General features: G+C 46.9%; 1 protein-coding gene across 1 annotated transcript in view; it reads left to right on the top strand.

The window, feature by feature from the left end:
- PPP1R36 (protein phosphatase 1 regulatory subunit 36) overlaps nucleotides 1-26,996 on the top strand; it is a 478,699-nt gene that overhangs the window by 227,157 nt on the left and 224,546 nt on the right. Inside the window, exons 4-5 of the mRNA XM_086936663.1 lie at nucleotides 11,636-11,790; nucleotides 11,890-11,956. Coding sequence (XP_086792789.1) covers nucleotides 11,636-11,790; nucleotides 11,890-11,956 — 222 coding nt within the window. The remainder of the gene's footprint in view (nucleotides 1-11,635; nucleotides 11,791-11,889; nucleotides 11,957-26,996) is intronic.

Here is a 26,996-nt window from a genome sequence, read left to right as displayed (position 1 = left end):
AACATCGTACCTTAACGAAGAACATCACTGAATGCCAGCGCCAAGCGCTGAGGGGTCTGATCAACGATAAATCCTTGGTGATTAAGCCCTCTGACAAGGGGAGAAATGTGGTCTTAATGAGTAGAGATCAATACAAAGAAGAAGCATTGAGACAACTTGCAGATAGGAACTTCTATATGGAATGTACAAATGCAGTATAGCAAACTAGTATCACTCAGTACGAGACACTAATACAAAAGTGGTACAGCCTCAATATGCTTGGCAAAGATGAACATCTCTTCTTAAGAAACAATACCCCCATGACACCCACCTTCTACCACCTCCCCAAATTACATAAGAACATGGAACATCCCCCTGGCCGCCCAATTATTTCTTCCATCGGCAGTCTAACAGAGAACATGTCAGGTTTTGTGGATAACATTCTGTTCCCTTTGGTGGTAAAGCTAAAATCTTACATAAGGGACACCAAAGACTTTCTGACAAAAATCCAGGAGTTAACATGGAGCCCTGGATATCTGCTGATGGTTTTAGACATTACCAGCCTATACACATGTATAGATCATAGGCAAGGCCTAGAAGCCGTCAAGTATTCTTTGGAACAATGCCAAATGAGATTCGCTAGACATAATGAAATGATCATCGAGTTCATAGAGTTTTGTCTGACTCACAATATTTTCCTCTTTGAGGATCAGCTATATATCCAAACATCAGGGACGGCAATGGGCACCTGCTTCGCCCCCAGCTATGCGAACTTGTTCGTTGGCTGGTGGGAGGAGCGGGTGGCCAGGAGCTGTACAGTGGGCTCAGACACAGGGAATGTGATCTGCTGGTATCGTTATATTGACGATTTGTTTATCGTCTGGAACGGAGGGATGAATACAGCGGAGGAGTTCATCAGAGTTCTTAACATCAATGACCACAACCTGCACTTCTCGGGTTCCGTTAGTCCGGTGACAGCGGAATACTTGGATCTGAGAGTGTACGTTGAGGGGAACCGTCTCCATACGACACTGTATAGAAAAGAAACTGCTGGCAATTCGACACTCTTTGCCAGCAGCAGTCACCCTTCCCAGCTAAAAAACAGCATTCCTTACGGAGAATAACTAAGACTCCGGAGAAACTGCTCCAAAGACTCTGATTTCGAGGCGGCTGCCTCAGAATGTCTAGCGAGATTTTCCATTAGGGGTTATGGTGATACACTACTGAAAAATACACTTAAGAAGGTTAGAAAGGTACAAAGGACATCACTCTTGGCTACAGACAATCTAACAGTGGGCAGAGACAAAAAAGCCAACAGAAATGAAGGGAAATTCAGACTTATCACCCCATATTCATCGGGTGCTAAGGATCTAAGAACCATGCTGAACAAGAACTGGCATATACTGAAGACTGACATCGTACTTAAGGATGACCTACCGTCTCATCCTTTAATTACGTTCAGTAGAGCTAGATCATTAGGTGACATGCTGGTCTCCAGTCATCTGGAGAAACCAACTCCTAAAACAAATACCTTGAAACAGCTATCGGGGTTTTTTCCTTGCGGGCACTGCAAGGCCTGTACTGGTAGCAGAAGAGTGCTATCGTACAGTATACCTGATACTGGTAACCAAGTGCCGATCAAGCAGTTCATAACATGCAGTTCCCAGTTTGTAGTTTACTGCTTGGTCTGCCCGTGTGGCTTACGCTACATTGGCAGCACAATCAAGGAACTCAAACTGAGGATCTTGGAACATCTCCGGGCAATCGAGAAAGTAGACATCGCATATCCGGTTGCCCGGCATTTTGCCGAAGAACATGGTAAAGATCGTACCAAACTCCGATTCTTTGGATTGGACATTGTCCCACCCAATGCAAGAGGAGGTGACCGGCTAAGGAGACTCCGTAGATTGGAATCGAGGTATATTGTAGACCTTTCCACAAAATATCCGGGAGGACTCAATAGTGGAGAGGAATTGTCATGCCATCTAGGTAACTGAAATCATAACCAGTATAGACTCTCCCAGGGTGATCTGTTCTAATGCTGTCTCTCAAGAATCATGAACTGTACGAATGCCATTTATGAATACTGTATTTCTTTTCACTGATGTTGGGACAAATTGAGGACATTCCCTTACACACAACACCTTCCCCTTTTCTATCCTCCCCGATTCCCTTTTCCCATGCCCTTCCTACCCTTCACCGCTTTTTCCCCACTTTCCCCATCACCCCCAACCCCCCCCCCCATGTAAATATGTATATATAGATAGAATATGGTATCAAGGGAAAGTGATTTTGCTTAGTAATTATCTTCATCATGGACCAAAAAAATTATGCTATCTTCTGATAAGCTTGATGAATTCTGACATCCCTTGAGATTGTGGATACTTTCTATAATTTGAAAATTTATGATACATGTCATGACATATCTTTTTTGGTTGGTTGATTGCTTTATTTCGATATGCATATATCATAAAAGCGGTACAAAAGATAAAAACAGCATGTCGAAAAAAGTGTGACTGTACATAGGATAAAAGAGTAAAATACATTTGATCAGCATAAATTAATTAAAAAGAGAATTAAATTGATATGGACAGTCTTCTAAGTCTAATCAACCAAGCCCATTTTAAAAACTTGGCAATAGCACAGACAATAGGAGGGGCTGTGTTGGTTAAAAGAATCCGAAGGGCAACAGAGTACTGGCGGATACCCAATTCTCTGCAGATAGGTCCAAGCCAACGTGATCTGGGTCGACTATAGTCCGGGCATTCGAAAAGAAAGTGTGGCACCGTCTCAGGTTTATCCGGACAGAGGGCACAATAGCGTGATGAGGACTGGGATTTAGTCCACCTGGAGCATCGGTCGGCCAAGGGTAGGGTTCCCAACCGGAATTTGATGTACAAGGACCTGTCCATGGCGATTGTTATTATGTCCATGTACGGCTCGTAGGCGACGACATCTTTTATCAGCAGAAAGGCTGCGGTGGTTTTGCAGTGCTGCTGATTACTGATGCGCTTCACACGAACCCACTCCCAAAAAAGTTTTTTTAAGGTCTCCTTCGGGGGAGCGGAGTGGCTATGCCAGCAGGAGTCCAGGCCTAGGTCCCCTAAGAGATGTTTAATGTCCTTTAGCCATTTGATGCTATGCCAACCGTCGGAGTGCATCACCTCAGCTAGGCCATCAGCATAAGGTTTTAGCTCTGGTACCCTCCACAGGCGAGCCCAAAGCAGGAGGGGTCGAAGACGGGCCTGATCCCCTATTGCTTTACAGCCAGCATCCATGAGCACTGGGATAGTCGGACTACTCGATGGGATGGCAAGGAGGTCTTTGATGAATTTGTTTTCAGCCTTGCTCAGTAAATCCACTTTGCCCAGGCCCCACAGTTCGGCTCCGTAAAGTGACGCAGAGACCGCACGTGCTTTATATATATCTAGTAGAGGGGTAACTCAATGTTTTGTTGAGTTGTTAAACTCCTTAAGGAGGGCCCCCCCCACCCTTTTGTGGGCCATTGTCATTTTATTGATGTGGGCAGTCCAGCTCATCGCGTCGTTAAGTCGAATTCCCAAGTAGTCGAATTCTGCCACTCTTTCAAGGGGTGTGGAGTTCAGAATGGGAGGGCGGCCAAGTTTGCGGGGTGGGTGCATAACTAGGTACTTGGTTTTTTCCACGTTGATGACAAGTCCCCTGGTGGTACAAAAGTCCTGGAAGCGATTCAGTAGTGTCTGGAGACCTTGGGGGGTTTTAGAGATGAGGAGGGTGTCGTCGGCGAACAGCAAAGTTGGAATTTTTACGCCTCCCAGAGTGGGAGCGTCTGCTGGTTCGCCGAGTAGATGGTCTACCACCCCATTGATATAGAGGGAGAATAGGGTGGGGGCCAGGACACAGCCCTGCCTTACTCCCCTCTCGACCCTGATCTTGTCGGTCTTTTCCCCGTTCAACCCCCATCTAACCTGGGCATAGGTGTTATTATGCAGTTTAATAAGGAGGTTTAGTAAATACGGGGGCATCCCTAGACCGTATAGCACCCTCCAAAGTTCCTCCCTAGGAACCAGGTCAAAGGCAGTCTTTAGGTCAATAAAGGCCAAGTAGAGGCTGCCTTTGCCTAGCTCCACCACCTTCCAGTGCAATAGCAGGAGCCTAAAGACCTGTTCGATAGTTCCGGTGCCAGAACGGAACCCGGCTTGCATATCGGACAGGATGTGGTTTTCATCCACCCATTGTGAGATCCTCCCCAAAATGGCTTTCCCCGCCAGTTTCTGGCTCGAGTCTATTAGGCTTATGGGCCTATAATTCCCAGGTAGATCCCGGCTGCCCTTTTTGTAGATGGGGACTACCTCAGCACCTCTCCAGGAATCTGGCACAGGGCCTCCCACAGCGATTGCATTAAGGAGTGCGGAGATTAGTACCCCCCATTCTTCCGGATATGCTCGGAGGATATCGCCTGGTAGGCCATCTGGACCAGCTGCTTTTAATGGTACCAAGGTTTTAATCTGCTTTGTGACCTCCAAAACAGAAAAAAATTCCAGGTCTTGAGCTGGGGTATAGGGCGGGAGGTTGAAAGGATCGTTTAGTGGGCCTTCCGCAGCAGAATAGAGTTTTTGGAAGTGGGAGAACCATGTCTGGGCATTGATGGTACAGGTCCTCAGAGTGTCGTCGGGACGGTTCCTATTGCCCACCAAGTCCCAAAAACCTTTGGCATCTTTCCCACGACTGGCAGCCAGGAGGTCCTGCCAGAAGTTATCCTCCCACTCCATCTTGGCGTTTTTTTGGCAGAGTGCGTAGTGCCTCCTGGCCACCCTAGTCCTGGATGGTAGTTTAGACTTGACTGCTTCAATGAGAAGTGACTTCGCCTCCCTACACTTCTGATTGTACCAGCCCTGTCTGGCTCGTGAGCTTGGTTTCCTTCTATTCGTATTAGCTGGGACTACAAAGAGGTCACTGATAGCCTGGATTATGATGCAAAACCTAGAGGCCACCTCCAGCAACCCTTCCTCTTGGGGGTCGAGATTAACTAGGGCTGAGGCAAGGAGCTGCCTAATGGCAGAAGTTTTCTCCTCTGAAAGTGCCAACTTCGCCCACCTTAGCCGCCGTCCACAGTTGGAGACTACTGACAGGTCCGGGGCGGGGTTACGAGAAGTTCTGGTCGCAGTGCTAGTTAACCCTCTGTGAGACAAGGTGAGAGAGAGGAGGTTGTGGTCACTCTCAACAGATGGTATAATCACCATGTCCTCAACCATACTCCACAGGTGTACGTTAAGGAGAAAGTAATCAATTCGTGACGTATGCCCTGGCCTGTTGTAGGTATGGACCCCTGCTTTGTCGGACCCAGTCCTGCCATTGGCAGCCCTCAGACCAAACTCCATTGCAATTGAGTTGATCTGGAGGGCCACTTCCGTCCACTTTTTAATAGGACTAAGTTCAAGGGACGAAATCCCCCACCTAGTGTCGTGTTCCTCTTGGTCGGTTAGGATTTCGAGGTCCAGGGGCTCGAATGTACAATTGAGATCGCCCGCCACCAAGGTGCAAAACCTGTGGGGTGACGAGCGAAGCTGGGCTTCTAAGCAAGATATTACTGGGGATTCTCTACCCCCCTTTGTGCCTCGGGCGTAAATGTTAAAAATATTTAGGATAACTCGGCCCTGGGGGTTTTTCAGCAATATATTAAGGAGATCCGGGCATTTGGTATCCCGCTCCACCACCCTACAATTGAGTTCTGAAGCCACCCAAATTAAGAGGCCACCCGAGGGGCGGCCCCTGCCAGTTACACTATGGACTGCTGGCAAAAAATGGGTGGAATATCCTGCCTTGTGCAGGGGCACCCTGCTCCAGGTTTCCTGGAACAGGCATATGGAGTGTTGCTCCACTAGCCTGTTCCAGTCCGGCAGCGCTAGCTTCCTCTCGAGGCCCGCCACATTCCAGCTGAAAACCCTAAACGAGGGGTCCGTCACAGCCGCAATGCTACGATTCTCGACAGGAGGCAGCGCGTCCACAACACCCACACCAGGGAGGCTAACCAGTGGGTCAGGCGATGCCCTAGTCTCCCCTTGCTCCCTGACAAACTCGGCAGTGGCCTGGCTTTGTGGTGTAATCGAGGGGCTACGGATTTTAGATAAGGGGGTAGGCTCGGCAGCGGAACTCAAAACCACAAGGGCCTCCCCGGAAGCGTCACAGAGTCAGCGACCCCAGGGACCCCAATTCTGCGTAACTGGAGCTGGGTATAACTGCTGTGGGAAGATTCCCGGGGAAAGATGACCATGGACTGTGTTTAGAGGAGGGGGCCCGGCAAGGCAGAGCGGGGTGGTCAGTACCGGCCTTGGATAGAAAAAAGTTAGGTCGACAGCATCGACCCCCGTGCCGGCCGTTCGGCCTTGGGAACATATTGAGTGGGCGGCTCTTATATCTTGGAAGTTGACCACTACGCAATCTCCCTCGAAAGGTTTCTTCCCATGCCCAATCCAACCCACCCTACGCACCCCAAGGATCAGGCCATCTACACCCAATGGAAGTGGTCTATTGGTTTTCATCCAGTGGATGACTTTGTTTTTTAGCGCCTGATGGGTTTCCTGCTGTGATTCTTTTAGGGGGGGGACTTTGGTGAGGACAACAACATACGGGTGGCATTCGGGAGGGAGATTTACCGGGGGGCACTTGCGTGGCGGAATCTGCTGGGTGGCCACTGGGGGGGGATTTTTTGGCAAGGAGGAATTTTTAGACAAAGGGGAATTTTTAGGCAAAGAGGTGGAATGGGTAGCCCTAGAGATTGGTGCTGCTCCATTGGTTTTAACAGGCGCAGCGGAAGCCGAGTGCACATTTGGACCAGCCCCTTTCTTCTGGGAAATCTTTTGAGCAGGGTTCGGCGCGAATGCCATCACTGCTGTGGGGGGAATGCCGTGCACCTGAACGACATGAGTGGGATCACTCGGCCTTACCTGCTTCGTACTGGCTAGAGGTGCTGGGGTAGAAGCTTTCCCTGTGGCCAGTGTTTCGGGCGGCAATGACGACTGAACTCTGGTTGTTTGGCTTACTGGGACCTCTTTAGCAACATTCCTATCTGGGTTGAACTCACTAGGCTTAGGATGCACTTTCAACAGGGTTTTCAGGGAGAAAAAGCTGTCCCTAGTGGCCTGTTCAAAGTTGTCCAGTCTGACCCCCAGGTTCTTAACTTGGTCGAGTAGTGGATTAAACAGAGATCTTACCAGTTTCTCGAGAGACTCGAGAGAGGTACCCTGTTTTGGAAGGGCCGGTGTTGCTGGGGGCAGGGCGGACGATATCCGGGACTCAGCTGCGTGCTGGGGGGAGCTAGAAATCCTGAGGAGTTCCAGCTCTCCAGCGTCTGTGTATGTAGTACCCCTATGGAGCTGTGTCCTAGAGCGCTTGTAGAGCATGGGGTGATTTCCCCTCCGAATGTTAACCCCTCTTTTCCTTTTCCTATGTGCCCGTGAGGGTCTAGTCTGGGGAAATAGTTGTGGGTCAGGTGAGGGGACAATAGGATCCGAATGAGACCTGTTATCGGGAGAGCTGGCTGAGCAGTGGGATGGTCCAGAAGCTATAGCCTCAGTACAGCGACTGCTTGGGGAAGGGAGTGATATGAGGCTTTCTATCCTATCTAATCCTGCCTCTAGCGCTACAATGTGTTGCTCGTCGGATGGGGGCCCAGGCGGAAGTGAGTGGGAAATGGAAGTGGGCGGCGACAAGGCGTGTGCCGCAGCACCCAAGGATGAGCGCTTGGATGGAAGGAGGTCAAGTGAGAGGCGGCGTTCCGTCATTGCGATCTCCTTTTCAATGACGTTAGCCACCCGAGTGATAAATTTGTCCATGGTGCCAATCATCGTGGAAGCCCCTAAAGTGCTTGCTCCGCCGCCCCTCAGGGCTTTACCAGATCTGGTGGACATAATGGGATCAAGACCTACAGTTGGGCTCAGAGGGATTGGAGCCGTAGGATTCGATGGAAAGGGGGTGGCCCAGCCCAGCCTCTGCCGGCCCCGGACGGCCACAGACGGCCCGCCCTTTGCCCGGGCTTCGCCCGGCGTCCCGCTTGCGTCCCGCAAGACGGGCTCTCCTCTGATCTTGTAGAGTGGCGGTGGGGGCGGGGCACGCAGGGGGGCGCTGACCGATGACTCGTGGTCATGCAGGGACTCCTAGGATAGCGAGTCCCTGCTGCGCTTACCCCTGTAGCCTCCTCAGTTGACGGTCTCCCTCGGCAGCCAGCAGCCAGGCAAAGTTAGGTTCGCGTTGGTGGGTCCACCCACATGCGAAGCGGCTCCCGCGCAGCGGGAGCGGCGAGCAGTCCACGGAGGTCAGAGGCGTCCCAGCAGGATCCCACGTCTGCACAGGTACTCCGGGGAAGAAGGGTCACAAGTAGGCAGGTTCCCGCTGCACTTTTAGCTGTTTGCCGGTGGGGGCGGGGCACGCAGGGGGGCGCTGACCGATGACTCGTGGTCATGCAGGGACTCCTGGGATAGCGATGAACTGCTTTGTTATTCTTCTTCTTTTTGCCTGTATTGGTTTGTTAATCATGTTTTGACTATTTGTACATTGGACACTAGCCGATCCACGGCTTTATTGAAACGTTATAATTTACGGACTTAATATGAATTATACCCTTGCAATGGATAGAACACCATTCTAATATGGCGCCCGCAGTGGTGCAAAGGGGTGAAGTCCTATGTCAGTGTCAGTACTTGTTAACAACTTTATTTAACTTGCTGTTTATATGTCACGAGTGACACACTGACGAAGGCTTACGCCGAAACGCGCCTGTGCTTTCTTGTTTCCCGAGATTAAAATCACCGTGATACCTTTCAGTCTACGAGTACTGCCTCTTTCTTGAAAACTAAGAAGAGTTTTGAGCGTAATATATATATATATATATATATACACAACCAACAAAGTTGCCCTATGTGAGGACGCCACACAAGAACCACACCTCGTGCCGTGAGGTCTGCAGCACACTCGGCTTTTCAGCTTCCAACCAGAAATTATCAGCTTGGCTCTACGCGTTTCAGATTCTGCATCCTTAATCATGAGCCCTCCAACAAACCAAACAACAGCAACTGATTCACCTTCTTTTATTTGAAAAGTCCCGCCCTTCTTTGGACAAGACCTCCCGCCCTAATAGGCGTATGCCTGATGGCATTCTGGTATTAGCAGTCCTAATAAAAACATATAGGGCAACTTTGTTGGTTGAATTTTCTGCGGCTGAGCCCAAGCCGCGAGGACGAACCGCTGTGTGTGCACGGACCCGTGGAGTCGGGAATGCCTGGCACCAGTTTCGGGACAGAATCGCTCAAAAGTGAGTGTCAATCTAAAGCAGCTCACCTTGCAATTTTAGCGGACACAATCCACAATGGATTTTGATAAACTTTTATGGGACCAGCAACGGCAACGCCCACTGGGGATTTATTAGTTCAACTTCATGGGAATTTGCGACCCCTAGTAGCGAAATCACTACTTCAAAGTGGTTCTTGCATTGCATTTAAGGAACCGCAAAATGCGATTCCTTAAATGCAATTGCAATTTTAGAACTCGCAAATAATTGCGAATTCTCAGATTGCGAGGGCCTTGATGCATCGCAAAAGCTAATTTTGCGATCGCAAACGGACGATTTTTGCGAATCGCACAGTTTACGACTGCAAAAAGCTTTAATGCATGTGCCTGATAATGCTTTATCGTTACAAATCTTTTCGCTCTACAGCACTTTGTTACAGTCTCCCCCATTTCACACTTTATTTTTCTTTATTTTTCTTTTTGTCTCTCTTTCTCCTTATTTCTCTCTATGTCACTCTCCCACGTTCCTGTTCCCCATATTTTTCTACCACATTCTGATTCTCTCCCTCTCTTTATCTCAATCCTTATTTTGTCTGCTGGGCACCATTTCAGAATGTATTTGAATTGTCCTCTCCCTCCCTCTCTCCTACCGTTCACTCCTGCCCCTACCATGTTCCACTTTATTACCAGACCTCCTCCTTCTGCCTCTCACTTGCACCTCCTGTTCTTCTAGATCATGTCCTTGCTCTCATTCTCATTCATCTATTCTTCCTTCCTTTGCAACTTGCTTGTCTTACTTTGATCTCCTAATTGTATGACTTTCCCTCTTCTTGCACTCTTCTTTCACTTGTTTGCCTCTAAAAATAAGATAGATTTGGTTTAGCGTGGTACCGGTGCAAAGGATAGATCTGGGTTAGCCTGATATTGGTACGAAGGATAGGTTTGTGTTAGCATTATATCTTCTTAAAGGATAGATTTGAATTAGTATGGTGCTGATAGAGATTTGATTTAGCATGGTACTGGTAGCAAGGATAGCTTTGGGCTAGCATGGTACTGGTACCATGGATAGGTTTTTGTTAACATTATATCTTCTTAGAGGATAGTTATGGATTAGCATGGTGCTGATATAGATTTGGTTTAGCATGATAGCTTCTAAAAGGATAGATTTTGATTAGCATGGAACTGATAAAAGGATAGATTTGGGTTAGCATGGTACTGATGCAAATGGTAAATTCGGGTTAGCCAGGGCTCGAGTCGGGGTTCCACGCGGGTGGACGGCGTCTCCCCACTTATTTTACCAGGTGGATGCCGTCCCCCCTGGCAAACAGCTGGACGAGGGGAAGGACGCCATGTGTCTCAAGCACGATGCTCGCACAGGCCTTCTGCTGCCTCGGAGACTCAACGGATGCTGAGACGTTTTTTTTCGGCTGAGAAGTGTTACTTCAGTGAAAAGGCAGCCGAAAAAGAAACGGAACCTATACAATTAGCAAAAACCGTGGACAGGCTGAATCAGAAACACACATGGTCTTGCAGTAAATACAGGAACTTAGTTTCAGCACGCGAGGGAGCTAACGGGTGGGGGAGGCGTGAGCAGGCATGACTGAGAATTTTTCAAGAACCAAGGCAGGCTAGAAGTACAGAGTAATATTTTACAGAATTGATGTGTAAAGAAATGTAACTTGGTTTCAGATTTAGAGATACATTTTGACAGACTACCAGAATTCTCAGTATCTGGTAGGTACTTGCCTCCTTACGTTTCCTTTAATTGAACTTCGTCTTACAATAATTGAGATTTTAAAATGTGAGTCTTCTTGTGAACTGTTTTTCATAGTTTTCAGATTGAGGTGCCTTGTAAGATTGTACCCGATAACAGTACACATAAACGTCTAATACCCCTGCACAGTCCACTCGTGATACCTTTGGATAGTGCTACTCAGATAGTGCATCATATTGACTCATTTGTTTTTGAAAGTGCAAAGCGAAAATACCACCTCTTGTGACGTCACTTCCTGTCGTGACGTCACTTCCGGTGACAACGTCCCCCCCACTTCTTTTTTTACGACTTGTGCCCTGAGGTTAGCTTTGTACCAGTGAATAGGATAGATTTGGTTAAAATGGTACGATACAGAAGACTTACCACCCAAAAAATATTGTTGCAAGCCCCTCCTATTCTGCAATTTATGCCAGTTGAGCATGAAAGTCACCACTGACACTCGGACCCATTATTGATACACTTGAGCTATGTCCATCACCATGGCAATATGTAAATATTATCATTTTATCTAAAAGTGAAATGGAGGCATATTGCTTTCGAAATGCATTTTAGCAGGGCGATGGTTAGTAATATTGGATGAAACCCATATTTGTATATTACTTGTATTTCCGTCAACAGAGCAGGAAGCGTACAGTATATAAATGCTGCCCACGGATCCACCTCATCCCGCTTCAGAAATCTGCTTAACAGTAGACCCTTCGATCTGGCTTTCCTCCAGGGAAGGAAATCAGTAACTAAGTCCCATAAATACGTCACGCTGGACGATGTAAAATGTAAGTTCGTTTGGAAATCCCCATTAAATTCTGATTGCTCAAGGTTTTATTTTGCTTACATGTGACATTATTTACCTGTCTTTTTGATTTTCTTTCCAGCTGTGGCTCTAGATTTGCTAGACGAACACGAAAGACAACATATGGTGCTATTTTCAACTGAATTAAGGTATTCATAAATTGTAAAAATTGTCCATCCTGCTGCCAGTACTTGCCTCCTAGAGCTTCGAAGCGCTTTTTATTGTGTATGGATTGCTGGCATATGGCCAATGTCAACACAAATGCGCATTCCCGTGGGTCTCCTGCTTATGGGACAACATTAACGCATAGGTGTTCATCAGGGTTCTGTCCCAATATTCTTACATTTATAGGCCCCCAGGCATCTAACAATTTCATGATTGTGGCCATAGCTTCAGTTAAATGCTTTTTAGACGTTTTTAAGTTTCGACAAAATCAAAAGAAAAGGAATCAGGATGTGTGGAGGAGGGAGTGGGGGGGTGTGCATGTGGGATAAGTTCTAATAAGGGTTAGGTTTAGGGAATACATCTTTGTATAGGAAATGCTACACTTATGTGTTATAGTGATATGTTTGTATGTGCATATGGAATGAAATTAAAATAGGTTTTATAAAGCACTGGATTGTCTGTTGGTGTCTTGGTACTAGTCCAATAACTGAGAGATAAAAGAAGAGGAAAGCAGACCAAAACGTGGAGCTATAAATTAAAAAAGGAAGACAATGAGGAACATATGTTTAATTGGAGCGGTAAAGCATTCCAACTTTTGGTGGTTCCATTGATAAAAACTTCTTCCACCCGAGCAGACTTGTTTAAATTTAGGAACAATAAGATTGAAGGTTGATGAAGAAATCAGTGGCCTTGGGGAGGGGGGGGACATATCAATTGAATAAGTTGTCCGGCTCCTCATCATGCAAGGCTTTGAATGTGATACACAAAGCCTTCAAGTCAATACTCTTGTGTACTGGTAGCCAATGAAGATGAACCAACACCTTAGAAGCCAACTGGTACTTAGGTAATCCAAGTAGCAGCCAAGCAGCAGAATTCTGCAGGATCTGTAAGGGTTTCAGGAGATTAATGTACAGGGCATTGCAAGAATCTATTTTAGCGAGAGTGAGGGCGGTAACCACTAGTTTATTCAACTCAAGTGGACTGAAAGGCAGGATCTTTCTCAGGATTTTTAAAGTAAGAAAGTCAGAAGGAGTGACTGCATTCACCTGTTTGTCAAATGACAAATGGTTGTCGCGTGTAGGGACGTAGGGACGTTTCCTAAGTCATATGGCCACCAATTTGGAGACCATCAGGATACATTGTTGCCTAACAACAACACTTCTGTTTTGACGGAATTAAGTTTTGGCCAATTATGTTGCATCCATTTGTTAATATGTTGCATACAGCTGAGAAAATCAGCACCTGATTCCTGCTGAATTCCAGATACCGAGGCAACAATTTGGGTGTCGTCAGCATACCTGACAACTGAAAGACCAAATGTTTTTATCAAAGTGGCTAAGGGGGTGACTTATAAGTTAAAAAGAGTAGGACTCAAAGATGAAACCTGTAGTACCCCACAAGGGAGAGAGAATGAGCTAGAGACAAATCAATCCATGGAAACAAATTGCACTCTTTCTAACAGAAAGGATGACAACAAAGCTAGGGCAGTGTTGCCTATACCTAAGGATTCAAAACGATCAATCAGAACCTTGTGATTGACTGTGTCAAAAGGGGCGGAGAGATCAAGTAAAATAAGTGCTGCATGGTTTCCATTATCTAACGCTGCCCTCAGTTCTTCAGAGGCAATGATCCAAGCCGACTCGGTGCAGTGCTGATCATTAAAGCCAAATTGCGAGTGGTCCAGTAGGTTATTGGATTCCAGGTAATGAGTCGGCTCCTTTAGATAGGTTCGTCCACACTTTTTGATGGAAAAAGAAGACGCGAGATGGGACGATAATTGATCACAACTAATGAGTTAAGATGCGTCTTTTTAATAGAGGTAAAATTGATGCTACTTTCCATTTTGCAGGGAAGTTTGTGTTGTCTGCGATCATGCTCACTTGGGCGTGGATGTTATATTTGCATGTTTGGGGAAGTTCTGCTTTATTCAGTGTTTGTGTGACATGTGTAGTTGATTATGCACGGAAGTGATCAGTTTTTGCATATGACACACTCAATTAAATTTCAATATAGTGTCTGTTTGGATCCATAAAAATCTTTTAACAATACATACAAAAAAAGTCATAATTACACATTAAAAGAAGAATTTTGAACAATAAAGCAAGTGATATTAAATTAGAAAAACAATTGATATACAGCTCCAAGTGACTAGACCATATAGCTAATCGGATAAAATGTTGTGGTTTAACCAAGGAGCGAACTTGTGCAAATGTTAGTGCAAAACATGCAAATCAGTCACAGAATGTAAACGTTTTATTCTCATGTGCCAGGTTGCTTCCAAACATGTAGACACTGTATGCACAGCAATAGGCACAACAATAGGCCTGGCATCTGTATTTCAAATCCTAAGAGCTTCCAAAAAGTGTCCGACTACCAAATTTAAACATAGTGGTTTAATCCATTTTAGGCTAGTCTTCTTTTATGCTGGGCAGAAAAACAGAACATGCTCGTCCTTTTCATATCTGGTATTACAGGACACAAGCTGGACACTGAGTTAGACACAGGGCCATTGGCGGCTACCATTAACCAATGGAGATGGGACTGGTGGGGGGAGCGCGGATAGGGAGAGCGAGCGCGGGGGAAAGGCACGACGACGGGTTAATAATAATTTAGAAAACTTACCTGACGCCGCCTCCCACGTCTCTTCGCTCCTGCTGGCCTCTTCCTTCACAGCAGCCCCTGGGATAGATCCCTGTGCTACAGAGCAGCGCTGGGATTGGCCTGAGCGGGCTGAAAAGACACCCGTCTCAGTCCGTGCACAGACCAAGGAATCTGTGCCCTGCTGCTGAATGCAGCCAGGCTGGAGAAACCTAAGTGCCCATATGTGGTTTGGTCGGCCATTACCGAGGGGCCGCCACTTCACAGGCCAACTACCCATGAACAAGGCAGTGGCAGCGTACCCAGTCTAATTTGTACCTGCAATTTCGTGCAGATTGGGGGAGGGGGTTCTCAGATGATCTAGAAATTCTTCGAAAATTGTAGTCTTATTTTTATGTTTAAGAAAGAGTTTGTTAGCTTCCACTGTATTTCTGACTTCAATAGTTTTGTTTGTGTGCAACACAGGAATCTTTTCTTCATAGTGAAAGGTGCATTCAATGGAATTGATCCTACGTTTGATCAGTAATCTAAGCCCAAAGGGGAGAAGTGGAGTGCTCTGGGACAGTCTGAGCAGCGATCTTAGCAAATCTTAGCAATTTATTCACTTCAATTGTAAGGCCTCCGGTTACACAGTAACCCCACAAAGGTGCTCCACATAGTGCCCCATTATGTCTGGGTAAGTTGAAGCTCTCCTGGTAAATTGAACTACGACAGCAGCCCTGTGTTTTAGCAACAGCTTGCTCTTTGTAGCTTGCTCACCCCACGCATCAGTCGGACATCCTAACGCCCACATAATACAATTCATTGACTCTTTTGAGCACTTTGTCACCCGGAGTTATCCTGCACCGTAACAACCAGTTAGGGTTAAATACCATGAATTTGGTTTTTAGAGCACTTAACTCTAGCCCAGATGTGGTATAAAATAAGCCAAATTTATCAATCAGAATCTGGAGTTTTTTTTGTGTTTTATAAATTAACAGAGTGTCATCAGCAAAGAACAATGTAGGCACCTTTGTGGCTGCCGGTGTAGGGCAGTCATTCTCGCAGTTTGACAAGAATTCTGTGCAACCATTTATAAACAAGCATTTGCAATTCAATAGGTCTCACAGTTACGCGAGTTTAAGCTATTGTCATTGTAAATAACAATGCCTTTTATATATGTTTTTAAAAAGAAAACAAAAATAAAAGTCATTGTTATTTGCAATGTCAATAGCTCAAACTTGCGTCAATGCGAGACCTATTGCATTGCAAATGCTTGTTTGTTATAGTAGCTGCTGTTCTTGCTGCCTGATTTTGTTTGTTAAGTTGTTTTTGAGTTTATTCTTTTGTCTCATCACATTGGCAATCTATGGTTGGAGAATCTGGCTTTGATAATTGCATTCGTTGCCATTCTACCATAACTAATGCAAATAAAGTTGATTTTTTGCACTGTCATAAAGTTTCTGTAGTAAAGGAAAGATGCAGAGTCCACTTGATAAGTTAAGATCCTTTATTGCAGGTTCCTTCCAGGTTAGATAGACAGGTTAAGATGTAAGGTAAACCCCACCAGGAGCCAGCTGTTAGCAGCTCAGCCTCAGATGACCAACTGCCACAGTAAGTAATAGACAGGCACAGTGAGCTAGAGGAACACCCTGGCATTCTATGATGTCATAGATAACATAGTACAGTCTAGCCAGAGAAGAACAGTGGAGAGGACATTTACTACACATCCTCTTCCCTTATGGAGTAAGAGCAGAATAAAGGAATGATCGGCAACAATACCTCAAATGCAACAATCAGCAGGGAAGTACACAAAAGAAGAAGAACCAAAAGTAAAAGTGTACAACATGAGATGACGTTAGCATGAGGTATCATTAGTAGAGAAAACAACATAATATGCCACATCCCCCTCCCTTAACGAAACAGCAAGGTTTCGAAAAAAAAACAAGACCATAGCTAAGTTGGCTGCAGACACTCATAACCTCCCCACACATGGGTACACCACAGAGTAGACACCCTAGGAACAAAAAAAAAACAAATAAATAAACTACCCCTGATAAAGATGTGCTGACACTAAACGTATGATAAATTCACAGCTCAAAATCTTACCAAAAAGAAGCCCTGGCCAGTAGCTGCAAGAAGGTAGACTTCGAAAGGAAAATAGTGCACAAACCATCTCCACCAAAAACGGGGTCAGCAGATAAAATGGAGAATGGACTGCCCACAGACACTGAACCTCCCCTGAAAAGACCAGCAGGACAGCAATCCTGAGAATAAAAATGGGCATTGACTACCCATAAACGCACAACCTCCCCTGAAACGGGTACACCGCAAGGTAAGCAAAATAACCCTGGGAAATGGGCATGGACTACCCATAAACACACAACCTCAAAGGGTACACCGCAGGACAGTAATCCTGGGAAAAGACATGGGGCATGGACTACCTGCAAGCACCCAACTTCCCCTGAAAAGGGTACACCACAGGATAAAGACAAAAACCCTGGGACAAACTACAGGGCATGGACTACCCACAAACACCAACTTCCCCAGAAAAGGGTACACCGCAGGATAAAGACAATAACCCTGGGACAAACGATGGGGTATGGACTACCCACAAACACCAACTACATGGGGAATGGACTACCCACACAGAAACCACCTCCCGTAGATAGAGTACACTTCAGGATACCAACCCTGACAAAATGGATGAGGATACACCACTACATGGGCATGGACTACCCACACAAAAGCCACCTTCCCTAGAAAGGGTACACCTCAGAATACCAACCCTGACAATACGGATGAGCATACACCACTACATACACCACTACATAGGGCATTAACCACCCACAACCCACAAACACTCATCCACCCACAGACTACAACATGGCCTAAAAAGGGTACAAAATTGGGCATTGACTGGCCCCACAACCTCCCCAGACAGGGGTACACCAAGGGTTTAAATATGTAACGCTAGGAAACAAACTACATGAGATAATGTCCTCAAAATAGTGTACAAGTTAAAGTACTAAACACCCTAGAGACAGTCCATTTAACTCTAGTTGTAGGTCAAATGAGCCCCCAAAGCACACAAGACACTTTCCATAAGAGCACCACATGTTTCCCCAAAGAAAAACCTACAGCATTTACAAAACGGAATTGAAACTCCCCGCCCACACACACAATGAACAAATAACATAAGCTCCGGTGAGCGATCTCTTATCCCAGGATCCATACACAGCTGAGCCCGGTCATCGCTGAATGTTCCCACAAGATGAGAAGACCGAAGAAGGAAAGATACGGGCCTCGCCGGTTTCCCAATAGTGAAGGCAGTTCACGCATAGCGTCCCAAATTCGATCAAAAATGACACAAATGTCGACTGTGTGCTGAGGCATGAAGAAACGTTGCAGACAAATACCTCATGAAACGTGGTTGGCAGACGAGAACTCCGACGAAGAACTGAACAGCTGCCCACGAACACGCCGAACAGCAACCAGCAAGCGCACAGAGCAAGCTGTTGTCGTGGCAACCAAACTAAACACAAAATGGCCGCCACGTCGGTCGTAGCGATGTAAGAAGCGTGAGGGGCGTGTCTCCAAAGAAAGGCGTAACAGGCGTCACAGGAGCGAAGAACATGAGGAGAATTTCGCTTCACCAACTCCCCGAAACATTCCATAGACGTCATCAGACAGACGGCAGGAGAGAAGAAGGGAAGATCTCTGCTGGCCAACCGTCGACCAACGGACATCGGCATCCAGGACGGTGAGTAAACGAGCTGGAAATAGCGCAGCGCCCCCTTGAATGCGCCAGCCAAGAACAGCGCTGGTCCCTGAATGCGCTGATCTGGACATGCACTTCCCAATTTAAACAGCAAAGAGCCGTATCTTGCATGCGCTATCTTCGGAGAGTGTCTGGAGTTGGAGTCGTGAGGTTTGTGGCAGACAGTCTGGGGACGCCCGGTTAGTTTCATGAGCAGTCGGACCACACCACAGCTCCAGACCTGGCAAAAAGTCTCTCGAGTGAACGCTCGTATGAAAACACAGGGCAGAAGCAAGCAGAGCAGGCAGAGGCTGTTGTAAAGTCTCACAGAGCACACAAGACCCAGTTTGCAGGCTGTCTACAGACAGATGAGCACGTCCAGTAGGCAATCAGTACCTAAAACTCATTGGTGCACAAGAACACCTCACACGTAAATTAACAGCAGACATTAAGGTGAAACACACGCCCTGGGTTCAGGCTGTCCAGGTGGAACAGGACACTGGTGGGGTCAGCAGGGCGTTACCTTTAGTGTGAAAATGAAGTCTCTTTGAAAATCTTGAATTCTTTAGTTCCTTCCTTTAATTTGTTAAGTTCCTTAGGTAGTCTTTAACCTTAGATCACGCGTAGGTTCATCCTTTTAAGAATCGTTGCCAAGTTGTAGTAAAGGAAAGATGCAGAGTCCACTTGATAAGTTAATATCCTTTATTGCAGGTTCCTTCCAGGTTAGATAGACAGGTTAAGATGTAAGGTAAACCCCACCAGGAGCCAGCTGTTAGCAGCTCAGCCTCAGATGACCAACTGCCACAGTAAGTAATAGACAGGCACAGTGAGCTAGAGGAACACCCTGGCATTCTATGATGTCATAGATAACATAGTACAGTCTAGCCAGAGAAGAACAGTGGAGAGGACATTTACTACACAACTGTCATAAAGTTTTCAAATATAGTTTAAGCTCCCAAACAAAAAAAACACCGGCCCAGCGTCCTTAAGAGTCCGCTTTCATTCCAGCCGAAGCTCTCTTGGAAATCTGCCTGTGTGCCTGCCCTGGCTTCTCTTGAAATTGGATTTTAGGAATGAATTGCCTCGTTCTTTATGTTGCAAATATCCCGGCCCGTCTAGCTCGGCAAACATGCTTCTGGAGATCTTGGATGTGCTTTCGTATCCCGTGGTGTGCGTTTGTAAATGTGTAGTAGCGCTGCGATCGTCTTTCTGGTTTTTTCTGTGCCTCATTGAGGTGGTTTGTTGAAGGCCAGTGCAGGGGTGGCTCTATGCTCATGGCGGCCCTGGGCAGGGAGCGTATGTAGGGGGCCCAAGAAGAGGGGGTCCGGGCGGGGCGGAGCGCGGAGGCCAATGAAGAGGGGGGGGGTCAGGGTGTTTGGAAGTGGAACAGAGCCGGAGGCCGCCAAATCCCTGCCAGGGGCCGCCACGCAAATATGTATCTATCCTCAGAGAATTATTATATTAAGGATATATATTGGCGTGGTGGCCCCTAGCGTTTGGTGGCCCTGTGCAGGTGCACAGCTTGCACATGCTTAAGGCTGCCCCTGGCCAGTGGTTGCCGGTCACCTCTCCTCCAGCGCTTGGCACAGCCTGACCTGGCCGGCCTGTAATCCTGCTGGAGAAGTTTTTTTCGGCCCTGCCTGCATTGTCCGCTCGAAGCTCCTTTCAGGGGATTTACGTTGGTAAATTCACAGTAGCGCAGAACTGCCTGTGTTTTGTTCAGTTTCAAAAGTTTGATAATTTACTTTAATATCTTGCAATTTTCAGTGCTGACATGCTACATGGTAAAAGAGTACATTTTCGAGCATCGAAACCCTGCTTTAAATGTTAACATCTTTAAAACTACATAGTCTACTACATTGGAACTATTGAGTTACTATAGCAATTTAATGAGAATGCTTGGATATTTCACCAATACTCTTGGGCCATGTCAATCACGTTGTCTTTTCCATTGTTGCATTCATGAGAAGATTCACTTTCTATTTTTCTCTACTGAGGCTGCCTTGTAAAGTCTGGAGTGTGCACAAGACGTGTTTGTTCCAGCAATCAACCACCGCTGAGGGTCGAGCAGGCTGGTGACTTTCAGGAAGCCTTCTATGCCCTCCTGCAACAGGACGTGCACCCTAAAGAGACGTGGCTGCAGCTTAGACTCTTCCACAACAGAACTTCCGAGCTTGAGATTCCAATGCCAACCAATGGAACTGCTTAACCTCAGGGTGACGAGGTGTCAGGTCGAACATTCGCAAAATGTTTCAGTTACTCATTCCATCTCGACGCTAGGATACAGTATTGTTGCATAATAACAAAAAAATGAAGCATAATTTGTCAAATGTGAAAACTTGTGCCGGGGTTGCGTTGAAAGGTGGGCCAGGCGTTCCTCCAGTGACTGCGGCCCTCAAATGCACAGGATGTTTTTTTAATTCAACTGCTGTTTAATGTAATTAAATTGAATGCATGAAAGATAGGAAACCAAAAGCGGGAAGGTTGTCTGTGAAGGGTCCTTTCCAGGGCCCTGCTGGTGCCAGGGCCGCTCCTCACTAAGGCGATCGCCTTGGCAGCGCAGGGCTATGCAGGGCGGCGCAGTTAATCTTTTAGTTCCTCTTTGTGTCTCTGAGATACACGACACTGAGGCCATTGTGTGCCGAGACAGAACTCGGGTGGGGAGGTTGTGGAGGCCCCTTTAATTAAAGTGCCTGGAAACAAGGTGAGAATTATAGAGGCGGGACTTGTCTGCTGACTCAGTGTTCTGCTGCCAGGGATGTCCAGAGTGGGCTAAAGAACGGTGATGGATTAAACCCAGATCAGTTGACTGGGGGTGAGTGCTTGTATTGTCAACGCTCCGTCCATCATATCCTTTGGTTTTTCTTTGTTCGCCATAAGTTGGCAGGGTATGCTCAGACGTGAGTCCCTTGCTCACTTTGCCACTGGATTCTAGCAAGCCGGGCTGAAGAAGGCTAAAATGCCAGAAACCGGTCCTCGGTAGCTTGTTTCCGGTCCAGGGAAGACATGGCTTGGCAGTTCGGGCTGGACTGTTCCCATTAGGCACAGGGTCAGACTGATTTGCATATGGCCATGTCTGAACTGGGGTGGCAGAGTGTGCTAAAGAACGGTGATGGATTAAACCCAGATCAGTTGACTGGGGGTGAGTGCTTGTATTGTCAACGCTCCGTCCATCATTTCCTTTGGTTTTTCTTTGTTCCCCATAAGTTGTCAGGGTATGCTCAGACGTGAGTCCCTTGCTCACTTTGCCACTGGATTCAAGCAAGCCGGGCTGAAGAAAGCTGAAATGCCAGAAACCGGTCCTCGGTAGCTTGTTTCCGGTCCAGGGAAGACATGGCTTGGCAGTTCGGGCTGGACTGTTCCCATGAGGCACAGGGTCAGACTGATTTGCATACGGCCATGTCTGAACTGAGGTGGCAGAGTGGGCTAAAGAACGGTGATGGATTAAACCCAGATCAGTTGACTGGGGGTGAGTGCTTGTATTGTCAACGCTCCGTCCATCATTTCCTTTGGTTTTTCTTTGTTCGCCATAAGTTGGCAGGGTATGCTCAGACGTGAGCCCCTTGCTCACTTTGCCACTGGATTCAAGCAGGCTGGGCTGAAGAAGGCTGAAATGCCAGAAACCGGTCCTCGGTAGCTTGTTTCCGGTCCAGGGAAGGCATGGCTTGGCAGTTCGGGCTGGACTGTTCCCATGAGGCACAGGGTCAGACTGATTTGCATATGGCCATGTCGGAACTGGGGTGGCAGAGTGGGCTAAAGAACAGTGATGGATTAAACCCAGATCAGTTGACTGGGGGTGAGTGCTTTTATTGTCAACGCTCCGTCCATCATTTCCTTTGGTTTTTCTTTGTTCGCCATAAGTTGGCAGGGTATGCTCAGACGTGAGCCCCTTGCTCACTTTGCCACTGGATTCAAGCAAGCTGGGCTGAAGAAGGCTGAAATGCCAGAAACCGGTCCTCAGTAGCTTGTTTCCGGTCCAGGGAAGGCATGGCTTGGCAGTTCGGGCTGGACTGTTACCATGAGGCACAGGGTCAGACTGATTTGCATATGGCCATGTCTGAACTGGGGTGGCAGAGTGGGCTAAAGAACGGTGATGGATTAAACCCAGATCAGTTGACAGGGGTGAGTGCTTGTATTGTCAACGCTCCGTCCATCATTTCCTTTGGTTTTTCTTTGTTCGCCATAAGTTGGCAGGGTATGCTCAGACGTGAGTCCCTTGCTCACTTTGCCACTGGATTCAAGCAAGCCTGGCTGAAGAAGGCTGAAATGCCAGAAACCGGTCCTCGTTAGCTTGTTTCCGGTCCAGGGAAGGCATGGCTTGGCAGTTCGGGCTGGACTGTTCCCATGAGGCACAGGGTCAGACTGATTTGCATTTGTCCATGTCTGAACTGGGGTGGCAGAGTGGGCTAAATAACGGTGATGGATTAAACCCAGATCAGTTGCCTGGGGGTGAGTGCTTGTATTGTCAACGCTCCGTCTATCATTTCCTTTGTTTTTTCTTTGTTCGCCATAAGTTGGCAGGGTATGCTCAGACGTGAGTCCCTTGCTCACTTTGCCACTGGATTCAAGCAAGCCGGGCTGACGAAGGCTGAAATGCCAGAAACTGGTCCTCAGTAGATTGTTTCCGGTCCAGGGAAGGCATGGCTTGGCAGTTCGGGCTGGACTGTTCCCATGAGGCACAGGGTCAGACTGATTTGTATATGGCCATGTCTGAACTGAGGTGGCAGAGTGGGCTAAAGAACGGTGATGGGTTAAACCCAGATCAGTTGACTGAGGGTGAGTGCTTGTATCGTCAACGCTCCGTCCATCATTTTCTTTGGCTTTGCTGTGTCCAAAATCAGGGCTGCGGCTTTGAAGTCCTTGAAGGCCCTTCTTTCTGGGTAAGGACAAGGCTGCGAAAGCAGCACCCACACTCCCTCGGATTTTAGGGAAGGAACTGCCCGCACCAAGGATGTGCCCGCGCAGTACTTAATTTGTGCCTGTGCTTGCACGTAGTGTGAGGCGGCACTACTTTTTGGGGATCAGAGATCGAAATGTAAAAGAGGGACCCAGAAAGTGGTAGAGAAAGCTAGGGAAACAGTGACAAGGAGAGCAAACGGATGAGAAAAAACTGCAAGAGTGAGAGATATAGGCAGGAAGTGGAGGGCGATGGGAGGAAGTGGCGTGGGGTGGATTCAGGCATAGGCACCCTTTGTACTCAACGGCACTGGGATTCAGAAGCAGCGCTGGAAAGTAGCTCCTAACAAAAACTTTGAGTCCCAGCACACGTTCTTTGCATGAGAAGAACGGACTATGAAGTAAGCGGGTACACATCAGTACGGTGTCCTCTTCAGCACAATGTCTATTCTAATGAGCCCGTGTCATGCAACACCCACTCTACTCGCACCCCATCGACCTGTTGTTACACTACAATGTTTGAAGAAGCCTACAGCGGTTTTCCAACAAAAGATTAGTGACTCATTTCATCACATACAAAATGTTGCTAAGTTCCACATTTTCTGAGCTGGTGCTACTGCTGTGTGTCGAAACTCTGCGGGAGGAGCTGGGGGGCTTCGCAGCTGTGAATCATGTACCTGCTTTATGTGTAAATTAAGTTGGCTTGGCTGGAGGAGGAAGGGAGAGAGCAATGCAAGGAGGAAGAGAAAGTGGAATGACAGTGAGCCATTAAGGAAAGTAATGAAGGCGGTGTGGGTAGGATTGTGGGAGGAAGATGGGAAGGTTGTTAAAGAGAGCGGGGAAGAAAGGAAGAGTGGCGAGTATCGCAGGATGGAGGCAGAGGGAGGGTGGAAGAGATGCAGGAGAGGAAGAAAGCAAGGAAAAATGGAGGAAAGTCGGTGGAGAGGCGTCAGGAACTAAAGAGGGTAAAGGGGAAGTAGGAACGGAAGCAATGATGTGGGTGAGGGATAAATAAGGAGGGAAGAAGAAAAGAACGACAGAAAGGATAGGGCGGGCTAAAGGAATGAAGGAAGTAATGTTGGACGATTAATGGAGGGGCGCAGTTATTGAGGTCATAGTAATTGTTTGTTTATGGGGTTATGTCCCAAAGTAACGCTATATGTAAAACTACCACATCAAAAAAGACGGCACCAGCCTCTACCTCCGAATCCAGCATCTCAGTTCCTATTGGGGTCTGCGCCGACACACAGACTGCCGGACTTCTTGGAGCGGGTCTTGCGCCGCATGCGGTTGTGAAAGACACAAAAGAGAGGCGATGACCCGGGCAGGAGCCAACTTTCAGGTGCGAGTCTCGGACACATTCCTTTCCTGAAGAGAATTCTGCCATTTGTCACTGATCGAGACACAAATACTCGGCCAACTGGCGGACCATATTTCAAACTCGTCTTCCATCCAGATCCAGTCCCACACAACCTGCGTCTAGCACGCGGAAACAGAGGACGCGCGTGCACTAACTCAGGCATCTTAACAAGAGTATTTGGGGCGAGTGTATTATGGCTGCCCTTGGCTCTGGGAGGGAGTCTCGAAAATACACTTTCCCCAGATATTATTCAAAGCCTGTTATTGGAACATTAATGTCTGGTCCATCAATCTGTGCTACCAAGAAACCCTGCTGCAGCCAACAGTGTCTTCATAGTCACACCGCAGTGTGGGTGAAAGGCACAGCCCCGCTAAACATAGCAGTCACGCGCCAGTATTTCCGTTGGCAAAACTAACACCCTTAAACAAGCTCAGTCCCGTAAGTGAAAGAGGAATGCGCTGCAGCCGGAGCATGGGGATCTCTTGTCTTTATGGGGCCATGGCCCCATAAAGATAAGAAAGTGCTTTGCGACAGCAGCAAAGCAGATGACCCGGTCCGGCTTTGAGGCGAAAGGGCTTGGACCAAAAACCCTAATTTCCAATGGCAGGCCACTGTTTAGCATAAACAATGACGCTAGCCAATGGAAATGGTGGGCGGGGCTTAAAGCCCTCTTCTGAAAGTCCTCCTTAACAATACATCTCGCCGAATGAGTAGCACAGGGTCTGCAACGCTAGGCGAGACCTAAAAAAGGAGAAAATAGAGTTAGGGCTAGTACACAGCTGAGGCAAGCTCCTTTTTGAGTTTCTATTTTCTCCAAGACTTCCCCATTAGGTCTCCTTGAATTTGTGCAAAGTTGTATGAGTATAGGTGCCTGATAATGGTTAATAGGTGAGGTGGAATTTTCAAGCCCGAGAGGACACACACCAACTACACACCACACACCACACTTCTTAAACCCGTCTGTTTATGTACCGAGCGTTTGTGGAATTGGGATGTATGTGTGTTTTAGATATATGTTTTTGCGTCAGACAGTCCTACAGATGATGTAGACAGGTAAACCTAGACGTATGTTTACATGCATTTATGTTTTAGTTTTTCTGGTGCGTTTTACAATATGGTGGCTTCTTGAGAATTTCCATGCTGCTAGCGTGTTTTTATATGTGAACAACTGTAGTTAACATGTTCAATGCGTTTAACATTAAAAGGAAAGTGGTTTTATGTGTTTGAGTCTGTTGGTGAATTGTCTACTCCCTTTCTGTCCCTTTACCTTCACAAATTTCCTTATTTGTATTTTGCCCAGACCCCCCCTCCCAAGTTCCTCAGATGTCTCTCACCAGATCTCTACCTAATATGTGCCGCCTTCTTGCTATCTATCTCTTCCTCACCCGTTGCCCAGGTGTTTCTTAAATGTTTTTGTATTGTGACTATAAAGTCTCTCACTTTATTTCTTACGCTCTCACACGTGAGTGCCTTTTAAATGTTCACTGAATACACATGCATACTCACATTCACTGTACACCTGTGCACACACACGCAAAATGTCTGTATTCTTACATCTATCTCTGCTGTGTGTGTCCCTATTCTTGCTGTACTTCTGACCTCTTTTTCTCTCTCTCGCTCTCTCTACTTCTACCCCCTCTCTGATCTTCCACACTTACACCTTTGATTTTAAGTGTTCATTGTGTCTCTCATAATTGTTTATTTGACATCTTTCTTATACTTCTTGCCTCTGCCCTTTTTTGTCCCTCTGTCTATGATCATCCACCCTTTCTCTCATTTGTGTGCAAATTAGGAATGTATGTTTCTAATTTTGATGCCTTTTGTGTATGCCTCTCTTTTGTCTTTGCGTCTCTACTTCTCCTGAATAATATCTGGGCTTTTTCTCTCCATCTCACTTGCGTTTGCGCCTGTATTCCTTAAATATGCCTATGCCTGGGTTTCTCTTAAACACTACTGTCTTTCTCACCCATGTGAACTCGTTCAGATCTTTCCCCTGCTAAGATCTCTCTCTCTCTCTTGCCCTCTTTCTCCTGTCCTCGCTGTCTCTGTCTGCCAGGATAAAGAGAACAGATATCACTGTGCCTACCCCTATCTCTTACTACCTTTTTACTGCCTGGTAGGAGGGGATGTAGGACGGGAAGATGGGATATCCTGTATAGCTCTTCCATTCCTTCAACTCTCACCCCCAGTATGATAGTCAAAGCTAACAGAGGAGGTAGTAACAGCTATTATGTGCATAAAGTAAACCACTTTTTTGTTAGAAGGCACTCTCCTTTCCAAATTTTAAAGATACCATTCTCGAGTCTTATTCAATTAGTTATGTTTTCCTTTCTATTAAATTGCATACATTCCATCGATATTGTCCTAACCCACGATCTATGAATGCGTGTATTTCTTAGCGGACACATGTTTTGCTGAGACTGACTTTGCC

The sequence above is a fragment of the Lissotriton vulgaris genome, chromosome 9 (genome assembly GCF_964263255.1).
Source record: "Lissotriton vulgaris chromosome 9, aLisVul1.2, whole genome shotgun sequence".
NCBI classification, from domain to species: Eukaryota; Metazoa; Chordata; class Amphibia; order Caudata; family Salamandridae; genus Lissotriton; species Lissotriton vulgaris.
The sequence above is the reverse complement of the archived record's forward strand: the minus strand, read 5'-3'. Positions and strand labels throughout refer to the sequence as shown.